Raw genomic sequence first — 27,685 nt, 5'->3', positions numbered from 1 at the left:
GCGCCCTTACCAAGCCTCACGCCCAGCCAAATCCTAATGAGGCACAGCGTGCCGTAATAGGCCAGAATGCGCAAGCCCACGTGACTCTCATTTCCTGTGCCCATGGCACAGGAAATCCCTATCTCGGATACAGCTCCCCGTCAGCCTAGCACTACTAGCTATCGACCGCCACGGTCATCCCCTGAGCACGGATTAGTATATCCCCCTCGCTGTTACTCGGGTGGATGCCTATTAGCGCCTTCTAGCGCCAGGGGCCAAATATCTCCAATTGTTGCCAAGATAGGGTATTCAGGAGGCGTTGAGGAGGTCAATTGGTCCTATTTAGGCTATGAAACAGCTGCATACAGCTCCCTCGCCGACAGAGATAGACTCCGCAGCCGTTACAACCCCCCCAGCTTTGCGATTGTCGTTTGCGCTTGTTTGGAGTCGATTCATTAACGATTTCGCGTAAAATAGCAGGTCGTTTGGGTATCCATTTAGTCCCTTGATTCTTGCACCATACACAGTATCTATGGGTATCCCATTGAGTCCAGATATGGGATAGGGCATTGGTATTGATAGGGGGTAGACTGTTGCTACAGCGACCACTATTTGTTGATATAATGGATTCTTTTGGATAAGGAGTTTGGAGACATCCAAGGGCTACAGAAGAGTAATATCGATAATGATTGCGATGGCTTTTTTCTCTATTTGTGAGCTTCCAAATCAAGTAGCTATTAATAGAGCAAACGTCAATCATATAGTAGAATTGAGGGAGCCATATATGATGCTCTGAGGGCCGATGAACAGTCAAATTCTTGCGTAATTGATTGTTTCTATCAACGCCGTTCATATGATGGTTGTAGCGATCAATAGCGCGGGGAATAAAGAGCCATTTCTCAGCCGAATCGCCGAAAACAGGTCGTACAATTCGAGCGTTTATTGAGGTTGGAGAGGGTCGTTTTCGAAGGCGTTCGATTGTGTTATTTTTGAGGCAGAATACAGTTGTAATGCATAATATAGCGTTATTATCCTGCTATAGAAAACAGAGGGTATAACCAACGATTTCTGCAAGAGTAGAGTTCCACACAAGACCACAGTTGTTATTCTTCATCTCAACCAGCCAATTAGAGACCCCCTGAGCATTTTTTCGAGTGGTACCTGTACAACAGATATTGAGGGCCAATAGAGCATGCGCGATAGTGATATTCAAGAAGAGATTATCTAAATAAAGGCAGTAAACGTGATAAGGATGATACTCACGTAGCCTTTCTGCTAATCGAATAACAAGAGCATACGTTGGCGCTAAATGTATCGTTTTTGGACCAATTGGGATCAATTGATTGACCATAACACCATGTTTAGGAATATCCTCAGGGCCATAACATGTTTCACGCATTACTGCTTACTAAAGACCCTACTAACTCTCTGCTAGGCCAGGAATACCTATAGCCTCTGCTAGTGAAAATAGAAGGAGAGGAAGTATAGGAAGTTAAGGACATAGTTAACGTTAAGTAAGTAAGTAAGGCCTTAAAGATGCGAGCTAAGTAGGTAGGTTAGCCAGAAGACCTGACCTACTACCCTATCACGAACTTTAAGGACTCTGATAACCTGCTCAGAGACTATTTCGAAAGGCACCTAACAAAAAGAGCGCCTAATTAATTGAATTTAAACTAAATATAAGAAAATCTAATAGAAACGTTATGTAACAAATTTGGCTATATATATATAGCCAAATTTGTTACATAACGTTTCTATTAGATTTTCTTATATTTAGTTTAAATTCAATTAATTAGGCGCTCTTTTTGTTAGGTGCCTTTCGAAATAGTCTCTGAGCAGGTTATCAGAGTCCTTAAAGTTCGTGATAGGGTAGTAGGTCAGGTCTTCTGGCTAACCTACCTACTTAGCTCGCATCTTTAAGGCCTTACTTACTTACTTAACGTTAACTATGTCCTTAACTTCCTATACTTCCTCTCCTTCTATTTTCACTAGCAGAGGCTATAGGTATTCCTGGCCTAGCAGAGAGTTAGTAGGGTCTTTAGTAAGCAGTAATGCGTGAAACATGTTATAAATCCGCATTAACAAGGGCAGCTTCAGACAGAAGCTCTGCCTAAGTCTTTTTACTACAGAGAATAGTTTAATCTATTTTGAATCTAGCTTCTTACAAGGTCTTGTTATACTAATATTCTTTATTAATAGTCAGACCTTGTCTCCTTCTTCAAAATCGATTTTCTGGCGGTGCTTGTTCGCCTACTTTTGCTATTACTCTTATATAATCTTTAAGTACTCTTATGCCTACTTCTAAACCTTTTTTATTAGCTTTACTAGATTCTTAGCCTTCCTTAAGGCTATATGTTTTCTTATTATCTCTGCAGACTTAGGCTTATTAAAGCTTATTCTTAACTAATATTTATATATACTTGTAAATAGTAATAGTTATATAGACTTAGATACTACTATATTTATAGCAAATTTAGTGCTTAAAAAGAGATTATTCTAATTATCTTATATAAAATTTATATAAGCCTTTAAGTATTATTTTATCTTTATATTAAAGACTTTTGTCTAGTTATTTATTTATAAATAATAAGCTATAAATAACTTTACTTTAACTTTTAAGATTTAGTACTATTATTTCTATACTTTATTAATAAACTAAGGCCCTTAGTTAGATATAATTATCTAAGGAAGTCTATAAAGCTTTTATATATTCTTATATAATATTTTAGTTATCTCTTTTAAAGTTATGCTCTCTTTTATAACTATATAAAGGATATAGTAGCATTTCTTACTTAACTAATTAATAACTACTAGAATAGTGTTATAGCCTTCTAATATTAGTAATTCTATAACGAAATCTATTAAGATATCCTGCTAAGGGCGCTTAAAAATTAAAAGAGGTTATAATAGGCCTGCAAAGAGCTAATATATAGGTTTAGTCTTCTTATAAATATAATAATTTCGTAAAAATCTCTTAACTAATATATATTTATTTAAGATATAGTACTTACTACTTATAATAGCCTTCCTTATCTTTATATAGCCTGAGTGCCTAGTCTCTTTACTCTTATAGATCTCTCAAATTATGTCTATTATTATTGCTACTAGTATTACTAGTTTTTCTTTATACTATAATACTCCTTTCTTATCTTCACAATTTTAAATATTATATTTAAATATTTTTTTCTTTAAGTTCTTTACTTGTTTTTTTATCTTAATTGTTGAACAGGTATACGGATTGGAACAGCTATCAACACTATCAATGGTAACAACTTGCATGCGGAGTGAGATCATAGTGCATCTGTGCATCAAGTGCAGATCCTGCTAGCGCATGGATCACGTGGTATTTCTGATCGGCATGCATTCTTAACACTCCCCCTTAAGCCGACTCAGCTTGTGACTTGTCCTACGACCTTGTCAATCCGAGTAGAGACACATAGTTATCAAATAGTGGTCTAGTAAGGGGCTTGGTCAGTCCGTCTGCTATCATCTTGTCTGTTAGGATGTAATTAATCTTGATCTTGTTATGTCGTACAAGGTCCCTTATATAATAATATGTAATGTTAATATGCTTTGATCGATTATATATATGCGGATTCTTGATGAGTGCTAAAGCAGATTGGTTATCTCTTAAGAGGTTCGTGGTCCATTAGCTTTCTCCTAAGTATTATAAGAATCCTATATCCCGGAGTAATTGAGCGAGCCAGACCGCTTATTTTAAACATGTTAACATGCTGATATACTCAGCCTTTATTATTAATGTGGCCACAGATTGTTGCTTTCGACTTAGCTATAATACTACTCTCTCTGCTAGAATAAAGACGCTACTAATTATAGACTTTTAGTCTACCTTGTCACTAGCATAGTCTGTATCAGAATATCCTATTAAGGATAGGTTTTCTAATCTGTATCTAATTCTTATATCTTTTGTTAATTATAAATATCTTAAGAGATGCTTTACTATAGACTTATAACGCTTTATTAGATCTAATATAAACTAAGCAAGCTTTATTATTACAAATACAATATTTGGTCTTGTTTTTAACATTAGATATATAATGCTTCTAACGTACTTCTAATATTAATATATATTTATTTGTTTATCCTTATCTAATAGTAGAGTCAGAGCGTTATATTTATTAATTAGTATCTTGATTAGTCTATACTTGTCCTTTTTTATTTAGAGTTCTAACATTATTTTCTTAATATAAATTAATTAGTCTAGATATAGAGTCCTTTGTTAATAATTACGAGTTACCCTTATGCTAAGGATCCTTCTGATCTTTCCTAGATCTTTGATCTTGAAGATATAAGCGAAGTCCTTCTTGAATTCGTTTATCTTAGAAATATGTTAAAAAATAATTGCTAAGTCGTCCACCTAAGTGCTAATAATCATCCCTTTGTTGTTCACAAAGATATACAGGTCAGAGAGAAATGGTTCAAAACTAAGCTTTAACAGATCAGCTACTATGTAATTGTACTAATCCTTAGCGGCTTGCTTTAAACTATATAGGCTTTTTAACATATACAGAGCTATCCTATTCGATATATTTATTTTATTAGGCAGCGACATGTATATCATCTCTATATTAGTAGATTCTATAAATATATTATTGACATTTATTTGATGACATTCCAAGTTTTCTACTATTATAATTACTAACAACACCTTTAATAAATCTATATATATTATTAGAGCAAAGGTTTCCTTATAGTTGATGCTATATCTTTGTAAGAAGCTTTAAGCCACAAGTCTAACTTTAAATTAATCTACTTCCTTATTTTCTGTATACTTAACATTAAATACTTATTTACTTATAATAATGTTAGATTCTATAGGAAGGACAACTTGCTTCCAGGTCCTGTTTACTTATAGTGTAATAAGTTCTCATTTAATCACATTAGTCTAGTCTGCGTTAAAGATAAGGTCTGAGATTACTTGCTTATACATTATTAGAATCGAGATCTTCTACTAACGTACTATATATACTCTTGTGATCTTTCGATTCTGTAGTTTATAATACTTGTCTTTATTATCGTCTTAAGCTTGCTTATCTATTACTTATAGTCCTGCCTTAGTAAGTCTATTTATTTATTATTAAAGACCTAGTTTTGCAGTATTCTTTTTTATTTCTATTATAATAATCTCCTTATTTTTCTAATTATCTAGTATCAAAGGAACTTTAATTAATATTTTAACAAGTACCTTTATTAATAAATTAATTTCTTTTATTATTAATATAGGAAATGCCTGATTAGTTAAGCTAACTATATATAGTATAGTCAAATTCAGTTTAGTATCTTAATTAATAATAGGCTTCTTTTAAGATCGTCCTCTTAGTACATAATCTAGTAGAGAATTAGGGGTCCCTTTTATATAAAGATTAATAGTTTTACTCTTCTAAAGTTTATTAAATATCACGACTAAGGAACAAGTTATATATCTAAGATCTAGTACGTAGATACAAAACTGCTTTATTATGTTCTCTTTGTATCTTACAAATACTCTTACTTAGCCTTAGTCCATTAGCTTGTCTTATCTTCCTAATGCTAATAGCAACTTTGGATTTATATATAAATAATACTTGCATCCCTAGATCTAGATGTAATCAATTAAAGGTTTTGTCCTAGTCTAGGCTTCCTTAAGGGTGATCCTTTATTTATTTATCTCTAGGCCAACTATAATTTAGTTATATATATATATATTAGTCTTTGCTGCCTTGTCCTATAGTTTAAGTGGCAACTCAGATTCCTTTAATATTGCTCAGATATTGTTTTCTGTTGTCTGAATCATATATTTAGCTATACTATTCTGACTTAAGGTGTATAAGACAATATATTGCGCCCTAATTCCTATCTATTAGCTCTATTTGTTAAGGGTTTATTTAAGTTCTCTAGCATTATCACTTTAGATTACCTTTAGCTTCGTCCTTATAATAAGTTCTTTACTCTAGTACTACCTCTTAAGATGATCTTTTGCTCCCTTTTAGTCCTTAATTAGGATTACTTATGACTTCTTAGAATAGTTATTAATAACCTCTAAGAAGTATTAAGCGCTACTAAGTACTATTAAGAAGGGGCTATAGATATTAATTAATATAAGGTCAAGAAGATTAGTCTTACGCTAGGAGACTTAAGTATTTGTTTAGTTTCTTATCTTAGTTAGATTATACACTTTATAAGTGTCTATTTTACTTGGCTTATAGATTGCTTTCTGTAATATTATAATCTTATACAGATTCTATAGTTTCTTCTCTTTTATATAAGCAAATCTTTTATATTATAACTAATACTATTTCTTTATAGTATTAGTTATAGCTTCTTTAGAGACTGTTTATCAATTACAATTAATAGCTTTTTCTTGTCAACTATAATTAGTAAGTAACTTAGAGGAGACATTATAAATTATAGTCTGTAGTAGTGTCTTTGTCAGGGTAAAGGGCCTTAGCAGTATATCAGATTTAACTATATTATATATAGCTAAATTTACTAGAGTAGATTATATAAGATAAGCAGACTTTGTTACTTTAAGACTTATTTAGTTAATAATATAGAAACCTTTATATCTAATAGCTTTAAGGATCATATTGCTGTTCTAATCTTATATATATAAGGCCTTCTTATCAAAACTGCCTAAGAGCCTTAATTTATATAATAAAGAACTAAAAAGAAGGCTAGCATCTAAACTAGGTATATATAATATATTTAACAAGGTTATTACTCCCTCTTTTGTATATATCTAGGCATATTCTGCCCTTTAAATATATAACCTTAAGTCTACTAAATTTACTGCTATCCCTTTGATTCTTCTTAGGGGTCCTTTAAAGAGAGAAAGCTAGTCAGTTATATAGTTAGATACACCGGTGTTAGTAATCCACTTAGGGGTCTTATAGGTTAGCTTCTCTAGTATTGCAAGATAGACTTCTGCTCTGCTTTCAGAGTTAGAGGAGAAGTCCTCTGCACTTATGCTTTCTTCCTTGACTACTCTTGCCTTCAGCTTGCTCCCCTTGTGTTGACTTGCTTAAGCTCTATTGATAATCTCTCTGATCTCTTCTATATGCTCCTCAATATAAGGGCAATTCCGCTATTTATAATTCCCTTAATAGGCAAAACATTTCAGCTGTTATAACAGGCATTCTTAAGGTAAGGATATGTTTTCTTAAGATTAAAAGTAGCGTTTACGTATTATAGATTATTAGGATGATTGTTAGCTAGAGGATAACTAGAATTTCATTAATAAATAGTAATATTGCCTAAAGATGACAGAAGTGTTACTTAGTAAGGATTCTTTCTTAAGGAGTCATTATATAAGAGGTTTAACATTAAAGAGATGCTCTTCTTAATTATTAATAGCATCTTATATAATATTATATTCTAAAGGAAGGAAAGCAAAAAGCTATTAAAACATCTAGTATTATATAATAAATGTTTTAAGTAAGTTATTAGTCGCCTTAATATATCTTCTTAAGCGCTAAATCTTTATTCATATATCTTCTATGCTCTCTTTAGGCTTCTTATAATAATTGATAATCATGAATAGTAATAGCTATGTAGACTCAGATATTACTGCGTTCATAATAAATTTAGCGCTTAAAAGAAGGTCGTTCTAATCATCCTATGCAAAATCTACATAGGCCCTTAAGTATCGTTTCATCTCTGTATTAGAGACTTCTATCTAGCTATTTATCTGTGGATAATAAGCTGTAAATAGCTTTACTTTAACTCCTAAGATTTAGCATTATTGTTTCTATACTTTGCTAGCAAACTAAGGCCTTTAGTTAGATATAATTATCTAAAGAAGCCTATAGAGCTTTTATACGTTCTTGTATAGCATCTTAGTTATCTCTTTTGAAGTCGTATCCTCCTTTATAGCTATACAAGGGATATAATAGCGTTCTTTGCTTAGCTAATTAATAACTATTAGAACAGCATTATAGCCTTCTGATATTGGTATTCCTGTGACGAAATCTATTAAGATATCTTATTAAGGGCGCTTAGGAATCAGAAGAGGTTGCAACAGGCTTATAGGGAGCTAATGTACAGGTTTGGTCCTCCTGTAGACATGATAATTCCGCAAGAATCTCCTAACTAACGTATATCTATTTAAGATGTAATACTTACTACTTGTGATGGCCTTCCTTGTCTTTATACAGCCTGAGTGCCTAGTCTCTTTGCTCTTATAGATCTCTCGAATCACGTCTGTCACTATTGCTACTAGTACTACTAGTTTTTCTCTGTATTACAGCACTCCTTCCTTGTCTTCATAATTTTGAATGTTGTACCTAAATATTTTCTTCTTTGGGTTCTCTACTCGTTTCTTTATCCTAATCACGTTGAATGTCTTGTCAACCTGATTCTCTTTCTCTACCCTCTTCTAAAGCGGCAAATCTTCCTCTTTTAGTAATACTTATATTACTAAGATCTTCAGGTTATCTTTTACTTCCTTAGATAATATATCTAATTATAAGAGGGTCTAATATAAATTAGAATCCTCCTTTGCTTTTAGGATCTTAGTTTTCTTTTAAATTAATATGTTAGCTTTTTTATTAGTAGCTCTTAAGTAATATCTAATCTTAAAGTTATATTAAGATAATAACTCTGTCTAGTATACTTACTAATATATTAGCTTCTTTATTAATATAAAATACTTTAAAGTCTTATAATTTATAAGTACTTAAATAGGATTCTCTCTTAATAAGTATAGCTCTAGCAACTATTCTTTAAAGTAATAAATAATAGTTAGTAGTTCCTTATTATAAATAATATAATTATACTTTATTAGTATTATATTTATTAAAAAGAACACTACTAAATAAAGTTCTTTATCTTTGCCTTTTTATAAAAGTATACTACTAATAATATAATTACTAATATTATATTTTATAATTATCTTTTTCTTAGGATTAAAATAAGTTAGGACTAGCTTCTTCAAAATTAGATTCTTTAGTATTTAGAATACCTTTATATAATAGTCATCCTAAATACGCCTTATATCCTTCTTTAATAAGTTATTTAGCAGCCTTATTATCTTGTTAAATCCTAAGCAAAATTATTAATAGAAGTTAACAAATCCTAGGAATCTTTATACTATATAGATATCTTTTGACTTAAGTTTCTTTTACTTCTAAATAACTTATATACGCTTTAGATTTATTTAAATATTCTTTAGAGTTATAATTAATCTAAGATACTTTATTAACTATATATAGAATTCACATTTCTTAATGTTAGCCTAAATATCACTTTTGCAAAGAATCTGTAAGACTTTTTATATATATTACTTGTATTCTTCTCTTAATTAGTTAAAGATTAAGATGTTATCTAGGTATAGTATAACAAATTTTCTAAATACCTTTATAAATTTCTTATTTATAAAGCGTTAGAATATTATTAGTATAAAGATTAATCTAAATAGTAATACTTTGTAATAGTAATTATTATAAGCAGTACTAAACATGATAAGTTTATAGTTTTTCTTAGTTACTAAACAAATCTAGTAATATGCCTATTAAATATCTAGCTTAAAGAAGACTATAGCTTTTCTAAGAAGACTTATAATCTTATTAATCTAAGGGATAGTATAGTTATTCTTCTTTATAATAGTGTTTAGATCTTTAAAATTAATATAGAAACAGAGTCTTCCTTAAGGTTTTTATATTAAAAGAATTAGTAATATAAATAAGGCGGTACTTAGTTTAATAAATCCCTTCTTAAGATGCTCCTTAATATATTTCTTAATTACCTTAAGCTTCTTTAAGCTTATCTTATATAAGGGCTACATCTATAATAGCTTAGCATTTATTTCTAATTTAATCTTATAATTGTATTCCTCCTTATGCTTTAGAAGAGTATTAGAAGCCTCTTTTAAAAAGACATCTATAAATTCTTAAAATTCTACTAAAAGAATCTCCTTTAGGTCTGATTCTAGTTAGATCTGTTTCTTAACATATTTATTTATGTCCTTTATTATAATAACGAATATTTCTGTACTAGAGATAATTAATAATTACTTAAATGCTGCAATACTTATAAGCTTAGTATTATACTAGGCTGCCTTAGCCTCTTTAATCTTCCTTTTGTAAGTAATAGCTATAGTTATCCTGCTACCTAGAGTCTTCTTTACCTTAATAAGGCGTAAAGGTCACAAAACAGCTAGGGCTGTTTTAGAACACTTAAGAATCTTTGTTATCTATAGTAGTAATGCCCTGATTAGATTAGCCTAGAATTTAGCTATATATATATAGCTAAACTTGTTATATAACTTCTTTATTAGCTCTTTCCTTACTACTTACTCCTTAGCCTTAGGCTTATTACTTTAACTCTTATAATTCTGCTAGAATATAAGTTACTCTTCATAATTATAATTCCTTATAAACTTTATTAACAAATCCTTAGAATCTGAAATATAGCTATATAGCCTTATTTACTTCTTCCTTAAGATTATAAAGTACGCAGTCTTTATTATATAAAAGATCTGTGATCTCTACTAGTATTTACTAATGTATATAAGTAAATAAAGGGCCTAAGAGATAGATTAATAGATCTTACTAACAAAATCAGAGATAAGAATAAGTTTAGTTAGGTCTATTATATTAATTTGTAACCTTTTATAAAGTTATTCTGCTAATTAATAGTTTATAATTATGCTTAACTAATATTCTATATCTAATAGTACTAATATTATTAATTTTTCTCTTTTTCTCTTAATATTAATATTAATCAGAAATAGAGCCTTGAAATTACCCTTTATTATTATAATAAGGATCTTTATAGCTTCTTTATTAGTTGCGTTACTAGGCCTACTTATAATGTCTTAGTAATAGATAACTCTTTTCCTAATTACTCTTGTGCCTAAGGGCAATCCTTTATGTAGTATCTTATTTTCTTATAATAGTAGCACCTTACTATAGATATATTTTACAGAAGTTATAACTTAAGTACTAGCTTCTCCTCCTTTATTATTAGTTTGCTAGCAAACTATTAGATATTAGGAACTAAAGACTTTATTAGCGTACTAGCACTAGCTACTAGTTTATTTAAGGTAATATATAGGCAATAATATATCTGATGAAACAAATAGGAAGTCAAAACCATTCTAGAAGTAAGAAGAGCCCGCAGAAGAAGACTATTCCAGTTTCTAGTCATATAGACTAGTTTTAACGAAACAACTTAGAATCCTACAACCTATCTTCTTCATGCCCCTGAGATTGTCTAAGAGTTCTACGAGCGCCACAGCCATGCCCCGAGATGCCCCGAATACCCAGTTCCCCGTTTAAAACGCCAGGTACAATTCGAGCTCCCAGGAGCTCGCGCATAGAGAGGGGGTGATATTACGAACCCTATCGCCGACATGCTAAGACTATCGTCCGAAACATCTCAGAGCCGCCACGCCGTCGACCTCGGACCCAGCTCCCCGCCGCCATCCTAGCCTTTACTGACCACAGGTACCTATAGCTGACTTCCTCTGGCCATGACAGGATAGGGATACGATCTCGTATTTAGATAAAGGGCTTTTTCTTCCTTATAAGCAGCTACTAATATTAGTACAAACGCTGCTGCGTGTATCTGATTCTTGTTAATTAGTGCTATAAAGGCTAGAAGAGCTGATGGATTATCCGTTATTCTCTTTGCGTGTTTAATTAATGCGCACAGGGCGTCTTAATCCGTAGGAGGGGCTTTGTCTAGGCTCTGTCTCTAGTTGCTCAAGAAAGGATAGCGAACTTTGCTACTCTTCCTTCTCTCTATTTAATCACAAATCATCTTGACTTAATAGTTCTTAAACCTTCATACAGTATAGGGTGTTTATATCGAACAGACCTTACGTTACTCCGGAGCAACAACTTTCTCACACAGTTAAATAACCCCAGATGGGTTCTCTAATGGCTGTGCTACAGATAAGAGAGTTTTGTATCGTCTCTCAGGATAGTAAGTGAGTGTTGAGCTTATGTTTACTGCAATAGCTCGAAACTAGAACAAATCAATAGTCCATAGATTGCTAAAACGTAAGCTAAGGAGTCTATCTACAGTGCGGCCAGCGCTCTACTCTATATACTCCTTCATCGAACACAAGGGGTGCTACTAGTTAACCTGCGTAGAGGATCCGACAGAGTATCTGCAGGGCCAGAAGCGGTAGCTTCCCTCTGGAGGAGATTGTACTTCCCTAAAGGGGTCATATTAATCTCCTGTTCTATGGTACTCGTACGGGGAGTCACGTGCCGTACGGATGCCTCTATCGGCGGCATAGTAGCTTGACGGCAAGAGTTCCGCGTGCCGTTATGGATACGCCATCGGCGCTGCCATCCGAGTGCTGCTATCCGAGTGCGTGGCTGGTCCCGTGTCTTTCCTGCGCCATAGCAGAGGAGATACTCCATCCATCACAATCTACAACAGTATTTTAGCACTACTATAAACCTATATAACTTAAATAGCGTGGCCGGTACGAATAGGGAAAGCGTCATTCATCAGGCTGTTTGCGTAAACGGTCAAATAAACGCAAATTTGGAACCGACATTACAGAATTAACTACCAACAGCGCTAACAAGGGTATTTTAGGAGGCTCCTTCACTCATCAAAGATGCAGTAAATGCCAGATTTAGCTCTGTATCAAAGGAGACTACTGGCAACAGTATCACAGCTCAATTGAGGCCAATAGCTAGATAGAACAGTCTCAATTCGCCGAAAATAGACGTTTGTTGACGTTTTTGGACCCCTTATAATGATCGACAGCGCTAATAGGCACAAACTACACCCCTGTTCAGGGACGGAGGGGATAGGCCACGGATTACATAGTGCTAAGTTCCGCTATAGTTTGCTAGCGGTGCTCTAATTTTAGCGTATACTGATGACTTTTGATGCACTACTCCGTACGGAAATATATCCATCTCCTTCGGTAGTTTAGATACAACAACAATGCATTTTCTACTCCACTGAACTGAAGGCGCTGCTCAATAAAAAGTCGTGTGTGGCCTAGCAACCAGGGCATTCACTACCAGCCGCTAATCATACAATGTAGTGTTCTACCACAAACAAAGCCATGCCAAACACTCACCTGCCAGCACAATTAACCTGTGCTGTTATGCATGTTACTGCACCAGAATTCACTTTTATTTGTATTAGATGCAGGCCATGCGCTCACCAAGCTAAATTGTACTTCAAAGCCACATGTTCGCCCTCTTCTTCTTCTTCTTCTTCTTCTTCTTCTCTACCCGCATTGAGGTATACACCCACCTTGCCGCTTTCCATTCATTCCCTTTACACAATCACCTGTTTTTAAGCACCAAGACTTCATCAACTTCTTAGTCTATGCACACCGCTTAAATTTGTGTCAAGATCGTGCCACCCACACTACCCTACGATCGCCACGACCACAGACTTTGGGCCTTAAACCTGGTCTAAAAATGGCTCGTTTGCTCTCTAATGTCCTCTCTTGGCTGCACACGACGGCGACTAGCTACGATTTTGAGAGCCTCGAATCTCACCATATTGAAGACACTGGCATCACTCACAAATCCACTCCGAGGGCAGCCAACCCGCTACCAAACCTGAAATGGAGCACACCAGCCGTGATGGAGAGAATCAAGCAGCGCCCATCCCCTATTCTTCAAACAACTAAGCAGCATTCATCGCCTGTTCTTCACTCGAACAAGCAGAGCTCATCAAATCTCCTTCGAATTGTCAAGGAGCATCCATCATGGACAACATTCATCAAACCGTCTACAAAAAGGACCGATCACAATGATAAAGGCTGTGCAATTTCATCCACCGTTGAAGAAGCCCAGCTCCTCTACCACAACAGAAGTTGATTATGGGTGTGTTGGCTCAAATGATGAAAGCAGCATTGATGAGAATCAAACACAACAGAATGAAGTGCGGGTTGCCGCTCCCGAGGAAGACCTTGCCAAAGTAACTACGGCTGGCTCCGACTCAGGTTATTCTTCGGGCACCAATTCTATTCTCCCTGCCCAGGATATTGAAAGATTGCACGTCCCTCTTGACAACCTTACCAAGGCTGACAGCGAGTCACACCCAGCTCGAGCGGTAATGAGCACGCCACTCGATGAGGCGATTTGTGCTGCATACAAAGATGTTCAAGAATTCAACCCAGCATTACCCGCGGAAGCGACTGCTTCCACCAAGTCCTTCGGGACTCTAGACGCTCCTACAGATAGCGTATCCGAAGAAAAGCCTGTCATAGAGGCTGCAGTGGAGCCCGAATGTGTTGTCTCGGCACCCCATACCCGCAAGATGGCCCGAGCGATATCTCCAAGAACCAAGATGCTGAAATTGCAACAACAAGCTGCACATAACGATGAAACCCCTATTACAGTATCGAAAGAGGTCGAGGAACCAATCATCATAGAGTGCACGACACCTGAATCCACGGTTATTCCGGTCCTTCCTCCCTCGCCTCCTGCTTCAGAATGTAGCACTGCTAGCGATGACTCGATCACCTTCATCACATCACCCTCATTATCTACAACATCCAACCAGCGAACGTCATTCCCTACTGAAGCTACAGATGGTGTCGATGGTCTTTCCCCGTGCCCGGTCGAAGAAGATTTCATGGTTCAAGATGGCGCCGCAGAGCAATCTAACCCCACAGAAGACACAGATGAGCAGCCCCAGGAGCTGTACATGAAAGATCCTTCAGAAGTCACGGCATGGATCGAGGGATCGGATTCTCCTCATTCCTCATCCTCCTCATCCAACAACTCCAGCATGGGAAACACAAACCCTACAAAACAACAACGCAAGAAAGCGAACCGCAAAGCCCGACAGCGAACATCAGAGCTGATGACCAAGATAGAGCAGGAGATGCTGGCAGAGCGTGTTAAGGTGCAGGAAGCGAAGAAAGAACATCAGAAAATGAAGAAAGACAGAAAGAAGTTGGAGAAGGAGATTTGTGGCGGAAAGGGGAAGGCGAAAGGGAAGAGCCAGAGTGCACAGCCCACGAAGAAGACGAAGAAGGCGAAAAAGGAGAGAAAGATTGGATACGTGATCGGTTGAGGGGTGGTTGGAGTCACTCAGGGGGTTGGGAAAGGTCGGAAGGAGTCTCAATTGTCAATGTTTACGACTCAAATCGATTCGACACCACAGAGTTTTCATGCAAAGCGAAGATACCCACACATGCCATTGCGAAGCGAAGGCGCTGGGAGCGGATGTCGACGGAGTTTACACGGAGTTTTCGGCGTTCTGTTTTGCTTTTTTTCTACGGTACAAAAGCCCTTCGCCCGACGCCCTTACTCTTTACCGATCGGAAGAGATGAGCGAGGGGCAGCACCTGCACATATGAGCGCAGGATCAGCGAGCGATTCCGCAAGACGAGCTGAGCTGAGCATGGTAGGAGAAGACGGACCTCATCCGGGAGATTGAGTGGTCAGGAAGGAAGGAATGAGTTCTGCTTTTAGTGTACTTTTGCGATGGGAGCGAAGGCTTGAGCGATTGATTGATTGATTGATTGATTGTTTGTTTGTTTGATTGATTGATTGTTTGATTGAGAATTGATTGATTGATTGATTGATTGATTGATTGATTGATTGATTGATTGATTGATTGATTGATTGATTGATTGATTGATTGATTGATTGATTGATTGATTGATTGATTGATTGATTGTTTGTTTGATTGATTGATTGATTGTTTGATTGATTGATTGATTGGTTGGTTGGTACTTTGATTCACTAAAAGAGAAGAGACGACTCGGAGTCCAGAAGCTGATGATCCGCTGGCTCGTCAGTAGTCGTTGATTAAAAATCGTACGAAGACGAAGTACTTGTAGGCTAACGAAAGAGATCCTCGAAAATTAAGTGCTGCTTCTCTACTCCTTTTGTGATTGATGAATCGTGCATCGTAGGGTATAACTATAGCCAAGTCAAGTATTGGCTTCAGCCACATTTGGAGATCTCGGTGATGATAGAAATAATGAACCAAATGACTGGACCGCAACGCGGGACTATTATCTCATGTTATGCGGCAGGAAACCTTGTTCAGGAGGTGGCTGTGCATCTCTGCCCAACTTCACTCAAGCGGAACGTTTCCCTGGACCGTTCACTGGGCACTACCGTTTATGGAAAACTGACGGTCAAAACGAGCAAGCTCCAGAGAAGAGGAAATGGGAATCACTGAAGCAGATCTGGGAGCTCTCAAAGCAAACCCAGAACGGGGCAAGCTCCGGAAACCCGGCTAGTTTGCCTCGATCTCGAATATTCTGCGGCGTCTAGGTAGGGTTTCGAAGTTGGAATATGCGAATATGTGTTCAAAAAATCGTCAAAATTCGCGCATCCGGTATAACGGCAACTTAGAAGAACTTGGTGGGAACTCTACTAGCAGAGTTGTCACTCCGAACAGGTCATTTCAAAGAGCTCTTTGGCAACTTGTCGGCATTGAGAGTGTATGGACAAACGGACCAGGAGGAAAGAACAAGATCAATACAGCCATTAGAGCTATTCACCTGTCCACGATTCATCAAGTGGCTGAAGTCCTTCGAGGGCCAATGTCACTCCAGACACGATGGTCGTTACGTGGTTGAGAAACAGGACCGATCTCGTTTTCTTGAGAGATTTCCTGGAAGCGGATGGTCACACTGATATCATGTCCTTGGATCAAAATTCTTTCCTCCCACCAGCTTATTACGACCGAAATCCTCATGCCTCATCGAACGGGAAAAGGCTTCCGCTAAAGCTAAATATCATATTTCCCCTGCTTTTCCCACGACATACCTTGATCGGCAGAATCATAGGGCTCTGGTTGACCCTGAACAGCTGCGCCTCGGGACGATGAAGCTAGAGGAGTTTTGCTTCGGCCAAAGGTGTTTGCAGCAGAATCGTTCCGCATGAGGCAAACGACGACTGAAGATTGGATCAAACCACCTGGTGTACGTATGCATCCCAAAACTGAGTCCGAGGATAAGAGATAGTTGTATTGAGGGATGAATGTAACCTGAAGCAATGAACGTCACAATGCTGACGTGCCACGCCCCACGCGCTTCCGGCATCATACGACAGCCCTGTCACAATCATCCCATTGTATCAGGTAATCTCTCTACAACGTATTTCCCCCTCCCAACCGCAATAAGAGGGACGCCAGGTATCTTCCTCAAGCGCCGTCGTAGCTCCTTATCATTCGTGCCCACCAAGTAACAGCGATGCGCCATGACGGTGGAAACAATGCAATCATCTGCATATGTTCCGGAATGCGAGCACTTTAGTCTCTGCCATCGTTCATCCTTTGCTAGGCGAAGTGCCAGACGATATTTATCGCCCAGCTTCTCAAGCTCGGCGATCGTGCACTCCGTAACGATAGGAATGCACTTGGCGAGCAGCGAATCCATCAAGCCAGTCAGGATGTCGATCTTGGAACGGACAGTGTGTGAAAAGAAGTTCGTATCGAGTATGATGTGGTACGGAGGACCAAGAGCTTGGTTTGCTTGGAAGAAAAGCGCAGATGGTGCCTGCGGTATGTGTCGCACGGTGCTCTTCTCGTCTCCTTTCCGGGAGGACTGCTTGCTGGCCAATTTTGCTTGGAGCCGACTGTCGTGTTGGCCTAGGATCCGTTTCACCTGCAATACGTTAATTTGAGTGATCTCTTACGTCGTCCGCAATGGATCTCGGACCTGCGCGAATTTTCTTGTTTTCTTTGCTCTACCCATCTTGATATGTTGGAGAGGGTGAGAGGCAAGAGTCGCTAGGTCCAGAGGAATTTGCGATGTTGCAGCTGCTGGGTAAGAAAATTAACTGTGGTGCCCCGGCATGTGTCATGTGGCTGTGCAATCTAATGCCCAAGGCCGTGCCAAGGCTCATAGGCGCCAACACAGCCACAGCTTTACTCCGTACAGCGTCTATTAAATGCACAAGTCCCAAGCCAGACACCCCACAAGATATATCCATACGCTAAAGTAAAGGAAAAAGGGCGTCCCTGGATAGGTTTGCCAGACAGGCCTCGTGTGTGGCCTACTCCCTAGAGTGCGCAGAAAGGCGTAGAGAAACAAGTTCTATTATCTATCAAAGTGTAGATGTACGGTAAGAAACCAGCTGCAAAATTGCAGTAAAAATTGATCATTTAAAAGCAGCAGGTAGAACGCAGGGGCTACGCGTAGAAAAATTGGCCAAGAGGCGCTTATACGGTCTGACAGGAATCAATGTGGGTAGTAATGGTGAGAAACAGGAGCAATTGGAAGAACTGGCGTCGAAGGAGCTTTATGGCTGGGAGGGAACATTGGAGCCTCTACAACATGAGCTGACTCGGATATAGGCAGACACATGGCCTCAATGAAAGCGATGGAAGCGAACTCGAAAGGTGTTATGTCATTGCAACACCAAATCTATCTATCTTGAGCTCGTCTTGGCCTGCAAAAGCTGCATTGATCCCCAGCACCACGTAGAGGTGCGTGCTAATTGGCGGAGGAGAGCAGCACCACGGAGAAGGAGAGCCATGGTATTGGTGGAGGTGGTGGAGGGGAATCGGTGAATATGCTCTGGAGAGCACAAGTGGTATACCAGAAGAGAGATTTGTAAATCACTTGGTTCAAGAAGAGCTGGTAGAATGAAACAGCCTTTTTTCAGTGTGGTAAGCATTGGTTCAAGAAGAATTGCTTTGTATGGGTGAAGATAAAAAGGAGGGAAAGAAAGGAGCTGGTAATGGGAAAGGAGCCGCCTTTTAAGCAAGGCAGGCCTCAGGAGCAGAGGTCTGGGCAAACGTATCAATACTGTTATCTATCATACCTGTTACATGGTGGTTTATATACAAGTGGTCCAAACCGAACAATGCTCGCAAGTATACACCAGATCGGGCGATTCTGATCGACTATCATGACAAGGCTTGCGCCTCAGGTCCACTTGGAGACAGGCAGATACAGAAGCACAATCATGTGCAGCGTTGAGGTGTCAGAGTGGACTCGATCCCTGCATTTGGAGGACGCGCGCAGGACCCTAGTAGCTCGTAGCAAGATCATGGCGTGAGCATAGCGTATGGTCATCGGCGGAACATCTCCTGGCAGATATGCACAAATGGCGGGAACGTGATGGCAACGGGTGAGAATTTCGCGAGAGCAGTAATGGTAGGGCCGACCATCCGACAATCTCCTCAAGGAATCATTTCAGGCCATCTCGAAATGCCATTGTATATAGCTAACTAAGCTACCTCTCACTATACAAGATAACCGTTTAGAATGCCGGGCGGGCCCGGGCCGGCAGCTGTCATCCACGCGACTGCCAGTGACGAATCCTTATCATGAGACCCACTATGGCACACAGTGACTCATGGGCGATTTTGCAGAGGCTGGACGAATGGGCATGAGCGATTGACCTGTGGAAATTTGGTTCGCAACGTCTGCCGACAAGACTAGTGTATCGTACTGTGACGCTCGGAGAACATATCTCGCACTAGAAGACTAGCTAGACCGGAGCGTTTCGACTTTTAACGGCTGGTCTGTGCTTAGTTGGTGGCGGTGCACATTCCTCGGCAAATAGATTGTGTACTCAATTGTGTACCATCTTTTCGCATGTTATGGTGGTGTCTGCATCGATCTTGCCCAAAGTGATGGCGAGCTTCAGGTTGACTGGCCGGAACCCTCGTCGTCTTTCATCCCAGCCTGCTACGCGTACATAGCGGCAGGGCTGCGAAAATGGTTAAGGCTCCCCTGTAGCTACTTGCTGATGGGGTCTCGCCTGGTCCGTGGCATACTAGTAGCTGACGGCTGCGAGCTTCTTGGTCGACTTGCTTGCCAGAATCATGAACTGCTCTCTTCACCCGACATGCAGGACATGCACAATCAAAACAAGTCTCTCTTCAGCCCTACGTCAGCCTTCATCGCCATCTTGTTCTTTCCATAACAACAATTCCAACTAGGATGACTGTACAGACTCTACGGGCTAGATGCGAAGGAAAACCCGGCCGACAAGGAGGAGCTTGATAATTGGTCGACTGTGTGCTGTGCTACTCAGCTGGGAACCTGCGCATTGCTAGTAGGCTTTATCACTCGTATTCGAGGAAGGTGTCGGACGTTGTCTTCTGGCATGGAAGGTAGCGTGGAACTCTTCCCATTCAGACGTCTCCCATGATTTCGTACCGTCAATACTGTGACTTGGCTATTTTACATGATGGCAAGGTTGCGGGCAATGGACCGACGATCGTCCATCCTCACTCACATTGCTTTCAATGGCTTTGATGGGACCGGTATCTTGGATTTCCTGCGCAACGGATCATTTATCTTCTTCAAAGACCAGCCTATAACAATGACAATCAAGGACTTGCCATGTGCTGGCTTCGGGCTTGCCAGTGCTGGGAGGTTATTGAACTTTGGGCAGTTGTCTGGTCCATAACTCCATTGTTGTTTGCAATGGACCAGAAAGGCGGCCCGTCCTGCAGCAAGCTATTGGAGGGTACGCATTTAGCGCAGCTGTCAGTGTGCCCATGACTGCGAGAAGGATGGCGAGGTAAGCGCGTCGTCGGAACCGATCAGCACCAGCTAAGGAAGATGGCGTGTAACGGCCTCTTGGAACGTCCTTCACGTGCAGACTCACGGATCGATGACTAACTTACGAGCCAACTGCAGGACAGAAAGCAGCCTCAAGACCGGGTGCGGCGCCCAATTATTCTATAGACAGTAATATCAGGATGTGCACGACTTTCTTTTTGACGAAGTAATGTGTCATGACGTGCTTTAGGGCAGCCTCTAGGCTGGGTGGAATCAGTGCCGAAGTCAGACACAATAGATGGAGTATTTTGTGAAGAACAGTGACTTCTGAACGGACTCAGAGTACTGCGCAGGAGGGATACTCCTTGCTCGTATAGACAACGATAGGGTTCTTGCAGTGATCGTGTGCCCTTGTCCCGAGGAAGAGGAAGAGGAATAGGTGACTCGCATCCTGCAGTGCTGGAGATGTACGCCCGGATGCCTCTATCGAGTGCCAAGCCTGCATCTTGCAGCCTACTAAGTGTTATCCTTCATCGGCCTCGTCCAATCTCAACGTAGCCCTTATCTTCGTCCGGATAATCCACACATAATAGGCATTACTCCCTCAGTGTGCCACATGTGCCAGTCATGTCTGCTATCCGGGTCAGCTTGCAATCTCATCTGCTACATCGTACACTCTTCCGACCTCCCACCAATTCCTGGGCAGGCATGGCGCCGACGGATTGAGCGACCAGCTGATTGCGCTGAATGGCCTCTACCAGGCGCAGTCGGTATTAAGTGGTCTTGATTGCCTAATACGAAATCACAACAACTTCCTTATTACTCCTTTCTTCGTTCCTTTGTCTCCTATCGCTCTCCTTTCCATACCCTATCTCTAGTGCTCTTTGTCGACCTTGCAGCGACTAAGTTACACCACAGCGTTAGTTGTCTACTCACCTTGGTCTCAGTCATTGCGCAGAAGGCAGCACCATCGCTCTACCAATCCTACTTCAATAACATCCTAATTCAAAATAGGCTCAGCACTTCGCCGTCATCCTTATCAGTTATCTGCATTCGGCAAAAACTGTTTCCACTATTTATTACACGCGTGTCGAAACGAACCTCGAAACTTTCCGCGCCCCAGTTTCTTAACGCAGGGAATCTGCCATGACCATCGGTACGAGATAGTGCAGTTACCCGGACTCGACTCGAGCTTGCCTTTTTGACGATAATCAAAGCCCATGATGGCGTCTTTCTCACCCATGTCCTCGATAATGGCACGGTCGTTACCTCCACATTGCTCTCCTACCACACCATTCCTTGCCCAGCTATCGTCCTCCTTCCACAGCTGTATACCTACAGCCCTAGCTCTACTATCTACAACCCTAGGCACGTTGTCCATCGTTTCATGGTTGTTTGCCCAGCTACCACAAATATATAAGAATTACCAAATACAATCGACAGCGGGTCTGTCCATATTTTTCCTGGTTGAATGGTGCTTAGGTGACGCCACAAACCTGCTTGGAGCTTTGTTCACACATCAGGCTGGATGGCAAGTAGTCGTTGCTGGATATTATGTTTTTGTTGATGTTTGCCTTGTTTGGCAGTACTTTTGGTACACATACATCAAGCGGAGTTTGGATGGACAAAGCTTGCATTCATCAAATAGCAGCGATCTGGGCGATAGCGATGTCGACAGCATCAATGGGCTATCGCCAATCAACTCTCATTTCAGGGACGAAGAGATCGCCTCATTGAAGTCGGACGGCGCCAAGTCAGGAATTTCCGACTGTTCGCTTCCCATCAATGCACCACAACTCTCAGGGAGTGCATCTGAGAAGGCGGCTCCAAAGCCGATCTCAGCATATCTCTCCGAGAGCGCTGCCTCTAGCTGGATGCCCTCACCTTCTCCACGCACCCTGCTCTACGTCTCCACGTCTTGCGCTCTTCTGTCCCGCGGAGCAAACGCCGCACCTACAACCGCAGCATTTTTCACCGCAACAGCAGACATTCACATCCTCTCCGCCGAATCCACAACCGAACTGGCCGGTCGGGTCCTCTCCTGGGCGTCTACCCTCCTCTACCTCGGCTCCCGCCTTCCCCAACTCTACCAAAACTTCAACCGCAAGTCCACCGCCGGTCTATCACCATTACTTTTCATCGCCGCCTTCTGCGGCAACCTCTTCTACTCATCCTCCCTCCTCACCAGCCCAAATGCATGGCAATCTTTCCCACCCTACGGTGGCCATGGATGGGCTGGCCCTGAGGGATCAGATAGATGGGAGTGGGTGGCCTTGGCGGCACCGTTCTGGCTTGGTGCTGCAGGCGTGCTAAGTATGGATGGGATGATGGGCGTGCAGTTTTTGCTGTATGGCGGTTATGGCGAGGAGAAGGTTGTGAAGGTAAGAGACAAGAGGGGTTGGAGTAGGTGGGAAAGAGTTAGTGGATGGATGAGGGGGTGGGTGCCGAGCGTGAGAGGCAAGGAGAAGGTTGTGGGGTTGGGGGAAAGCCAGAGGCTGATGAGGGAGAGTAGGGAGTTGGAACGGAGTAGAGGGGGTTATGGGAGTATAATATAGAGTGGAAATTGCAAAGAGGAGGGGGCTTTTCTCTTAGGCGGGTTAAATGGCTGGCGCCCGGGTCATGTTTCGGCCTCGTGGGTTTTAGTGCTAGATTGATTGGTTGATTGTATGCGTTCAAGCGGGTTGGCTTGCTTCCATCATCAATAGACGGACGATTCTGGATGACAGATAGAGAGACAGACCTCTGGGATTACCGGATCACCGGATCAAGGGATGGACGGACGGAACGGACACAGTAATTACCTACCTACCTACCTGTTGACGAGATGAGACTGGGTAGCAGTACTCGTATCATAGACAGACAGAACTGACACTCAAATCATATACAAAGTTCCCAACCAAGCAATGGAGACATGAGTCCATCCATCGTTTCGAAATCAAAGATGATGCCCCTCATGTAATGGAATGAAATGCCCGTCAATCAATCATACGTTGATATCCCACGCAAAATCCATGTATGCACCGAACGAAGTTACTAACTGTTCCTCAATACACCTAGCGTACCATGGGCTTGCAGCCAGCTTATGTACTTGATGTGGAAGGTTCAGTGACAGATGACAGGTGGTGCTGATGAGGGACCCAATGCGATTATTCTGGATGATTTAGGATGGGTATCTGATCTGTGCCGCATGCTGTTACGGGGAAGAAAGTGATCGTGATCGATTATGCTGTTGATAAATAAGTGTGAATCAGGCTACGTGTTCTCAGTAAGAGGACTAATTTTAGGAAGCATTTCGATTATTCGCTGGGGATGCTCAGCTCCGCTCCGCTCCGCTCCAGCTATGTATGTAGGGTGGCTGCTCTCAATGTGCAAGCGAATAAAAAAGTAATGCAGGTGAACTTTGTGGCTTGAAAAAAGTAAGGTGGAAATTAGGACCAGTTGTTGGCTTGTGTCTGCCACGCGTCATTCGTTCATCGTCATCGTTATTCTTTCATCGTAATCCCTTGTCTTCATCATCATTGGTTGGTGTTGTGTCTCCCTTTGATCGGGACATACTGTACGGCTCCTAAAAGAATAAACAAGGGGTATTAACAAGAAGTCGATCGCCCAAAACGGGCCCCAAGGGTTTGAGCTTACCAAGACCTTCTTCGCATTACAAATCCTCCAGGCCAGATTCTTCACATTGCCATCCGCTCTCACCACTTCCGGGGCGAGCTCAATACCAAACATCTGATGGACAGCAAAGACGACTCTGCGCGCAAACTTGCCGTCGCGCTCCACCAGGGTGCCGTAGGGGTCATCGACCGTGTCAGGCGCGATTTCTGGGTCCCGATCGAAACAGTTGCGGACTACCGGTAGTAACGCTTTCTCGACTGCTGCTCGCAGAATGGTATCGTGTTGTGCATTAGTACCGCTGTAGCTGACTTCGTCTTCATCGAAGCGCGCGATACGGATTTCAAAGGGTAGAGACACGGCCATGACGTTGTGCTTGCCGTTGTGGTGATAGCGGAACTCAAAGACGCCTTGCGTCCACCAGAGCTTGTCGCCGGAGAAGATCACCTCGCCGCTCACGAACCCATGATGGCCAGAGTCCAGTTTATCTTGTTGAGTAGGTCCCTCACCATGATGCTGTAAGTCTGCGCTTTGAACATCGCTTGATAGAAGACCCTGCTCTGGCGCTAGGGAATCGTACATGTCCGGGTTCGTTGCGATCCATCGGCCAGATGATGAAATTCTTGTCACCTCGCGGCTTGCATTGTCGGTCACCATGTAAAGACCTATCCAGTCTTTCTTGCTGTGATTGGCTGGTGCTCGCCATTTGACTTTGATTGGAGCGCCATATTCGAAAATCAGTGTCTTGAAGTCCCCAGTACGTTTCGGTGGGGTCCGAGCATTTTCAGATTCCTTGCAGCTGTTACGCTGATGTTCGGCTTGAGGTGAGGACGGGGTGCCTTCGATTTCCAAGGAATAGTCCTCTGGATTGAAGCCGACAATCTCGGGCTCGACCCGCGTGATGCTAATTCGGGCTGGGTATTTGTTGAACAGGTCCTTGGTATCTTGCACCATGGTACTGACCCCAGCAGCAAGCTTCGGGCGTGCGGCATCTAGAAAATCTTCTACGTAATCGAACGTTTCGCCCAAGACTTTGTCCATACCATCTTGCCACTGCCGCAGTGGTGGGGGGAGCGATCTCTTCAGACTCCGCACTAAGCCTGCATCTTGTCGAAGCTGCCTGCCATAAAGTTTCTGCATATGTGGCCGTTCAACAAGCTGAATGAAGGCAAGACTGGCTACGTGACTCAATATTGCCAATGAGAAGATTGCGCGATTTCCAGTGATCAGTGCAACTCCCCAGACCCCTGCTAGTCCCAGCACTCTTTCAGGGTTGTTCAGAAATCGATAGATGCCACTATATGTCAGTTTCGGTGACTGGTCAAAGAAGAAGTCACCGAAAAACCAGCCAAATTCGCCGAGAGACTCGTATATGCTGATGGATACCCATAGCTGGACGGCTATCAAGCTGAATCCGATGACGTGTTTCAGCAAAGCGAAATCGGCCGTCCAGTCCTCTGGAGTCACATAGACCTTCCACGCAGCAGCAGCAAAGCTCGCATAGCACATTGTCAGGCTCAGATGATAGGTACCTTTCCATTGTCTCCAAGCTTCCTCTGTGCTATCACCATATTTGAGAAAATGGCGTGTCCATTTTTTCTTCTCGGATTGACGGTTCAAAATGTACCCGATACCAACAGAATACCAGATTCTCCATACTGCAGCGTTGGCAATGAAAAGACCCTGATGGAATGGCGCTGATGGAGTCAAAGCCGTCAACGCAGCAATCAGAAAAAGCGTTATCAACACAGAAAAATCTGTAGTGCGATACATGTCGATATTTTGCACTCCGAGTAAGTTGTGAACGGATGAAGGATGACCATCCTTGAGCAAAGAAGGTGCTTCGTTGCTCCCGCTGCTTGTGGCTCGGTCACGTGAGGCTAATTCTAGCTCAGTGTGTCTTCTTCTCGGAGGAGGTGAATTGTAAGTTCTCTCTATGTGAGGGTTTTCCACCAAGACCAGAAACATGAATTGAGCAGCATGAGCCGCAATAGAGATAAACAAGACTTTGTAACTGGCAGCCATGAGGGAGATACCATAATATCCAGCGTAGCCTACCGAATACATAGGGTGAGGGGCCATTTCGAAGACGCCATCGAATGTTAATTCTTGGTCGATCAGGTAGAAAAAGTCGCCCCAGTACCACGCAAAATCCTTCACGACACGATGGGCATCAAGCTTGACCCACAGATTGAACGCTACTAACGACCATCCGACAACCCATCGTGCAGCCGTCCCAAGAGCTGTCTCACCTGTCGGTCGGCCGCCACAAACCGCAGCGAACAGACAGTAGGAGACAAAGTCACACATCAATATGAGATCAACAACTCGGCGGAATACAAGCCATGTGTTGTACTCGATCGGAGCGTTCTCGAACTTGTAATCTCTCGGAATCTTCGTTTCAAGTTCCCGTTTTATGAAGTGGAACAGCTTGGGGTGGGGATTCTGTCCCGTGGCAGGATCTACAAAGATCTTCGCCTTCTTGGCCCAACGTACGAGCATCTTCTGACGCGACTGTATCTGCAAGAGGCAGCCTATACCGAGGTTGTAGCTGGCTCTCCAGAATATGAAGACGGAGCCAAAGACAGGTACCCTCCAAGTGTCTGGAAGTAGCCATAGTCCTAGAATATGTAGTCCGAGAATGAAAAGCACAATCAGATCTGAAAAGTTCTTTGGCTCAGAAGGTGAGAGTAATTGAGAAACCATATCATGTGTGTATGGTACTGTGAAGACTGGATTGAATGATTAGCTTTCCCGGATGAAGATCATATGTGCATATCGGTTCGCCAGCGAGCGTCTCCCTCGTTTCTGAGCAAATCCCGATCCCTTACCTATCCCATCTGGTGTTCTACCAAATGTTTTCTTGTCCTTTTCTTGCTTCTCCCCGTTTTCTTCAAGGGCGTTGAGATGCAAAACAGCTTTCCTAGCCTCGTCATCACCGTTCGTTTGGAGGGATATATTCCTCTCCCGAAGACCTTGTGTATCTAGAGCAGCCTTGCCGGTAAGCCATTCATGGTCTGAGAAGGTTACAGTGGTGCCTGCCAGGTTGACCGTGGCGGAAGCCAGCTTGGTGAGTTTCTGTGCGAGGAAATATATCTGGGTGTGAGACCTTCGGAGAGGAATGGCCTTCGAAGAGTCATACAACGAGAAACGGTGCTCTCGATATCAAGTCTAAGCAGCAATCTCTGCAGCAGTTCTCATGACGTGAGACAAACGTTGGGACGGACAGGGAAGGCTTCAAGTTGAGGACAGCAGAAGATCATGGTCTTGGCACGGACAAGGTTTACGAGAGTTGGATCACATCATATTCACTTGCTGGTGGGAAGGCTGCCACCGAGGAGAAACGACATGATACTATATTATTCTATGCTATTATGTATGGGTGGAAGGTTGCATAGGTAGACATAAGTTGTGATAGTACCTACATTAGACTGGACGTCGCAGAGGAGGATTAGTTAGCCTCGCATAGGCCTATGCGCTGTCCGCGGGCGGGGGCAACTTCCTACCAATCCACTGTCCGGAGGTTCTCTCCAACTTGGGGTGTGCCACATGGGTTTTTATATTGGACGAGAGGCATTTTGAAACGGGAGGGCGCAGTTGACGAGTGTAGCATTCCCACCAGAGTGGAGTAATACGACTGGTGCATATTCTGCGTTGCGGCAATTACGACGTTTATCTTTC

General features: G+C 41.6%; 4 protein-coding genes across 4 annotated transcripts; 2 read left to right on the top strand and 2 right to left on the bottom strand.

The window, feature by feature from the left end:
- Positions 1-13,713: 13,713 nt before the first annotated feature.
- EPUS_07979 (uncharacterized protein) lies at positions 13,714-14,985 on the top strand (the record flags this gene model as incomplete). Its single annotated transcript, XM_007805620.1, has 1 exon — positions 13,714-14,985. One exon carries the CDS (start codon positions 13,714-13,716, stop codon positions 14,983-14,985), a length of 1,272 nt encoding a protein of 423 aa, XP_007803811.1.
- Positions 14,986-16,993: 2,008 nt separating this feature from the next.
- EPUS_07978 (rRNA-processing protein fcf1) lies at positions 16,994-17,626 on the bottom strand (the record flags this gene model as incomplete). The annotated part of the gene is made up of 2 exons (XM_007805619.1): positions 16,994-17,536; positions 17,591-17,626. 2 exons carry the CDS (start codon positions 17,624-17,626, stop codon positions 16,994-16,996), a joined length of 579 nt encoding a protein of 192 aa, XP_007803810.1.
- Positions 17,627-21,615: 3,989 nt separating this feature from the next.
- EPUS_07977 (uncharacterized protein) lies at positions 21,616-22,947 on the top strand (the record flags this gene model as incomplete). Its single annotated transcript, XM_007805618.1, has 1 exon — positions 21,616-22,947. One exon carries the CDS (start codon positions 21,616-21,618, stop codon positions 22,945-22,947), a length of 1,332 nt encoding a protein of 443 aa, XP_007803809.1.
- A 935-nt stretch (positions 22,948-23,882) lies between these two features.
- Positions 23,883-27,267, bottom strand: EPUS_07976 (Phosphatidylethanolamine N-methyltransferase; the record flags this gene model as incomplete). Its single annotated transcript, XM_007805617.1, has 4 exons — positions 23,883-23,957; positions 24,029-26,736; positions 26,836-27,130; positions 27,220-27,267. 4 exons carry the CDS (start codon positions 27,265-27,267, stop codon positions 23,883-23,885), a joined length of 3,126 nt encoding a protein of 1,041 aa, XP_007803808.1.
- Positions 27,268-27,685: the final 418 nt, after the last annotated feature.

This window comes from Endocarpon pusillum (genome assembly GCF_000464535.1).
Source record: "Endocarpon pusillum Z07020 unplaced genomic scaffold scaffold4382, whole genome shotgun sequence".
NCBI lineage: Eukaryota > Fungi > Ascomycota > Eurotiomycetes > Verrucariales > Verrucariaceae > Endocarpon > Endocarpon pusillum.
Note: the sequence above shows the minus strand (reverse complement) of the source record. Positions and strands in the feature narration are given on the sequence as shown.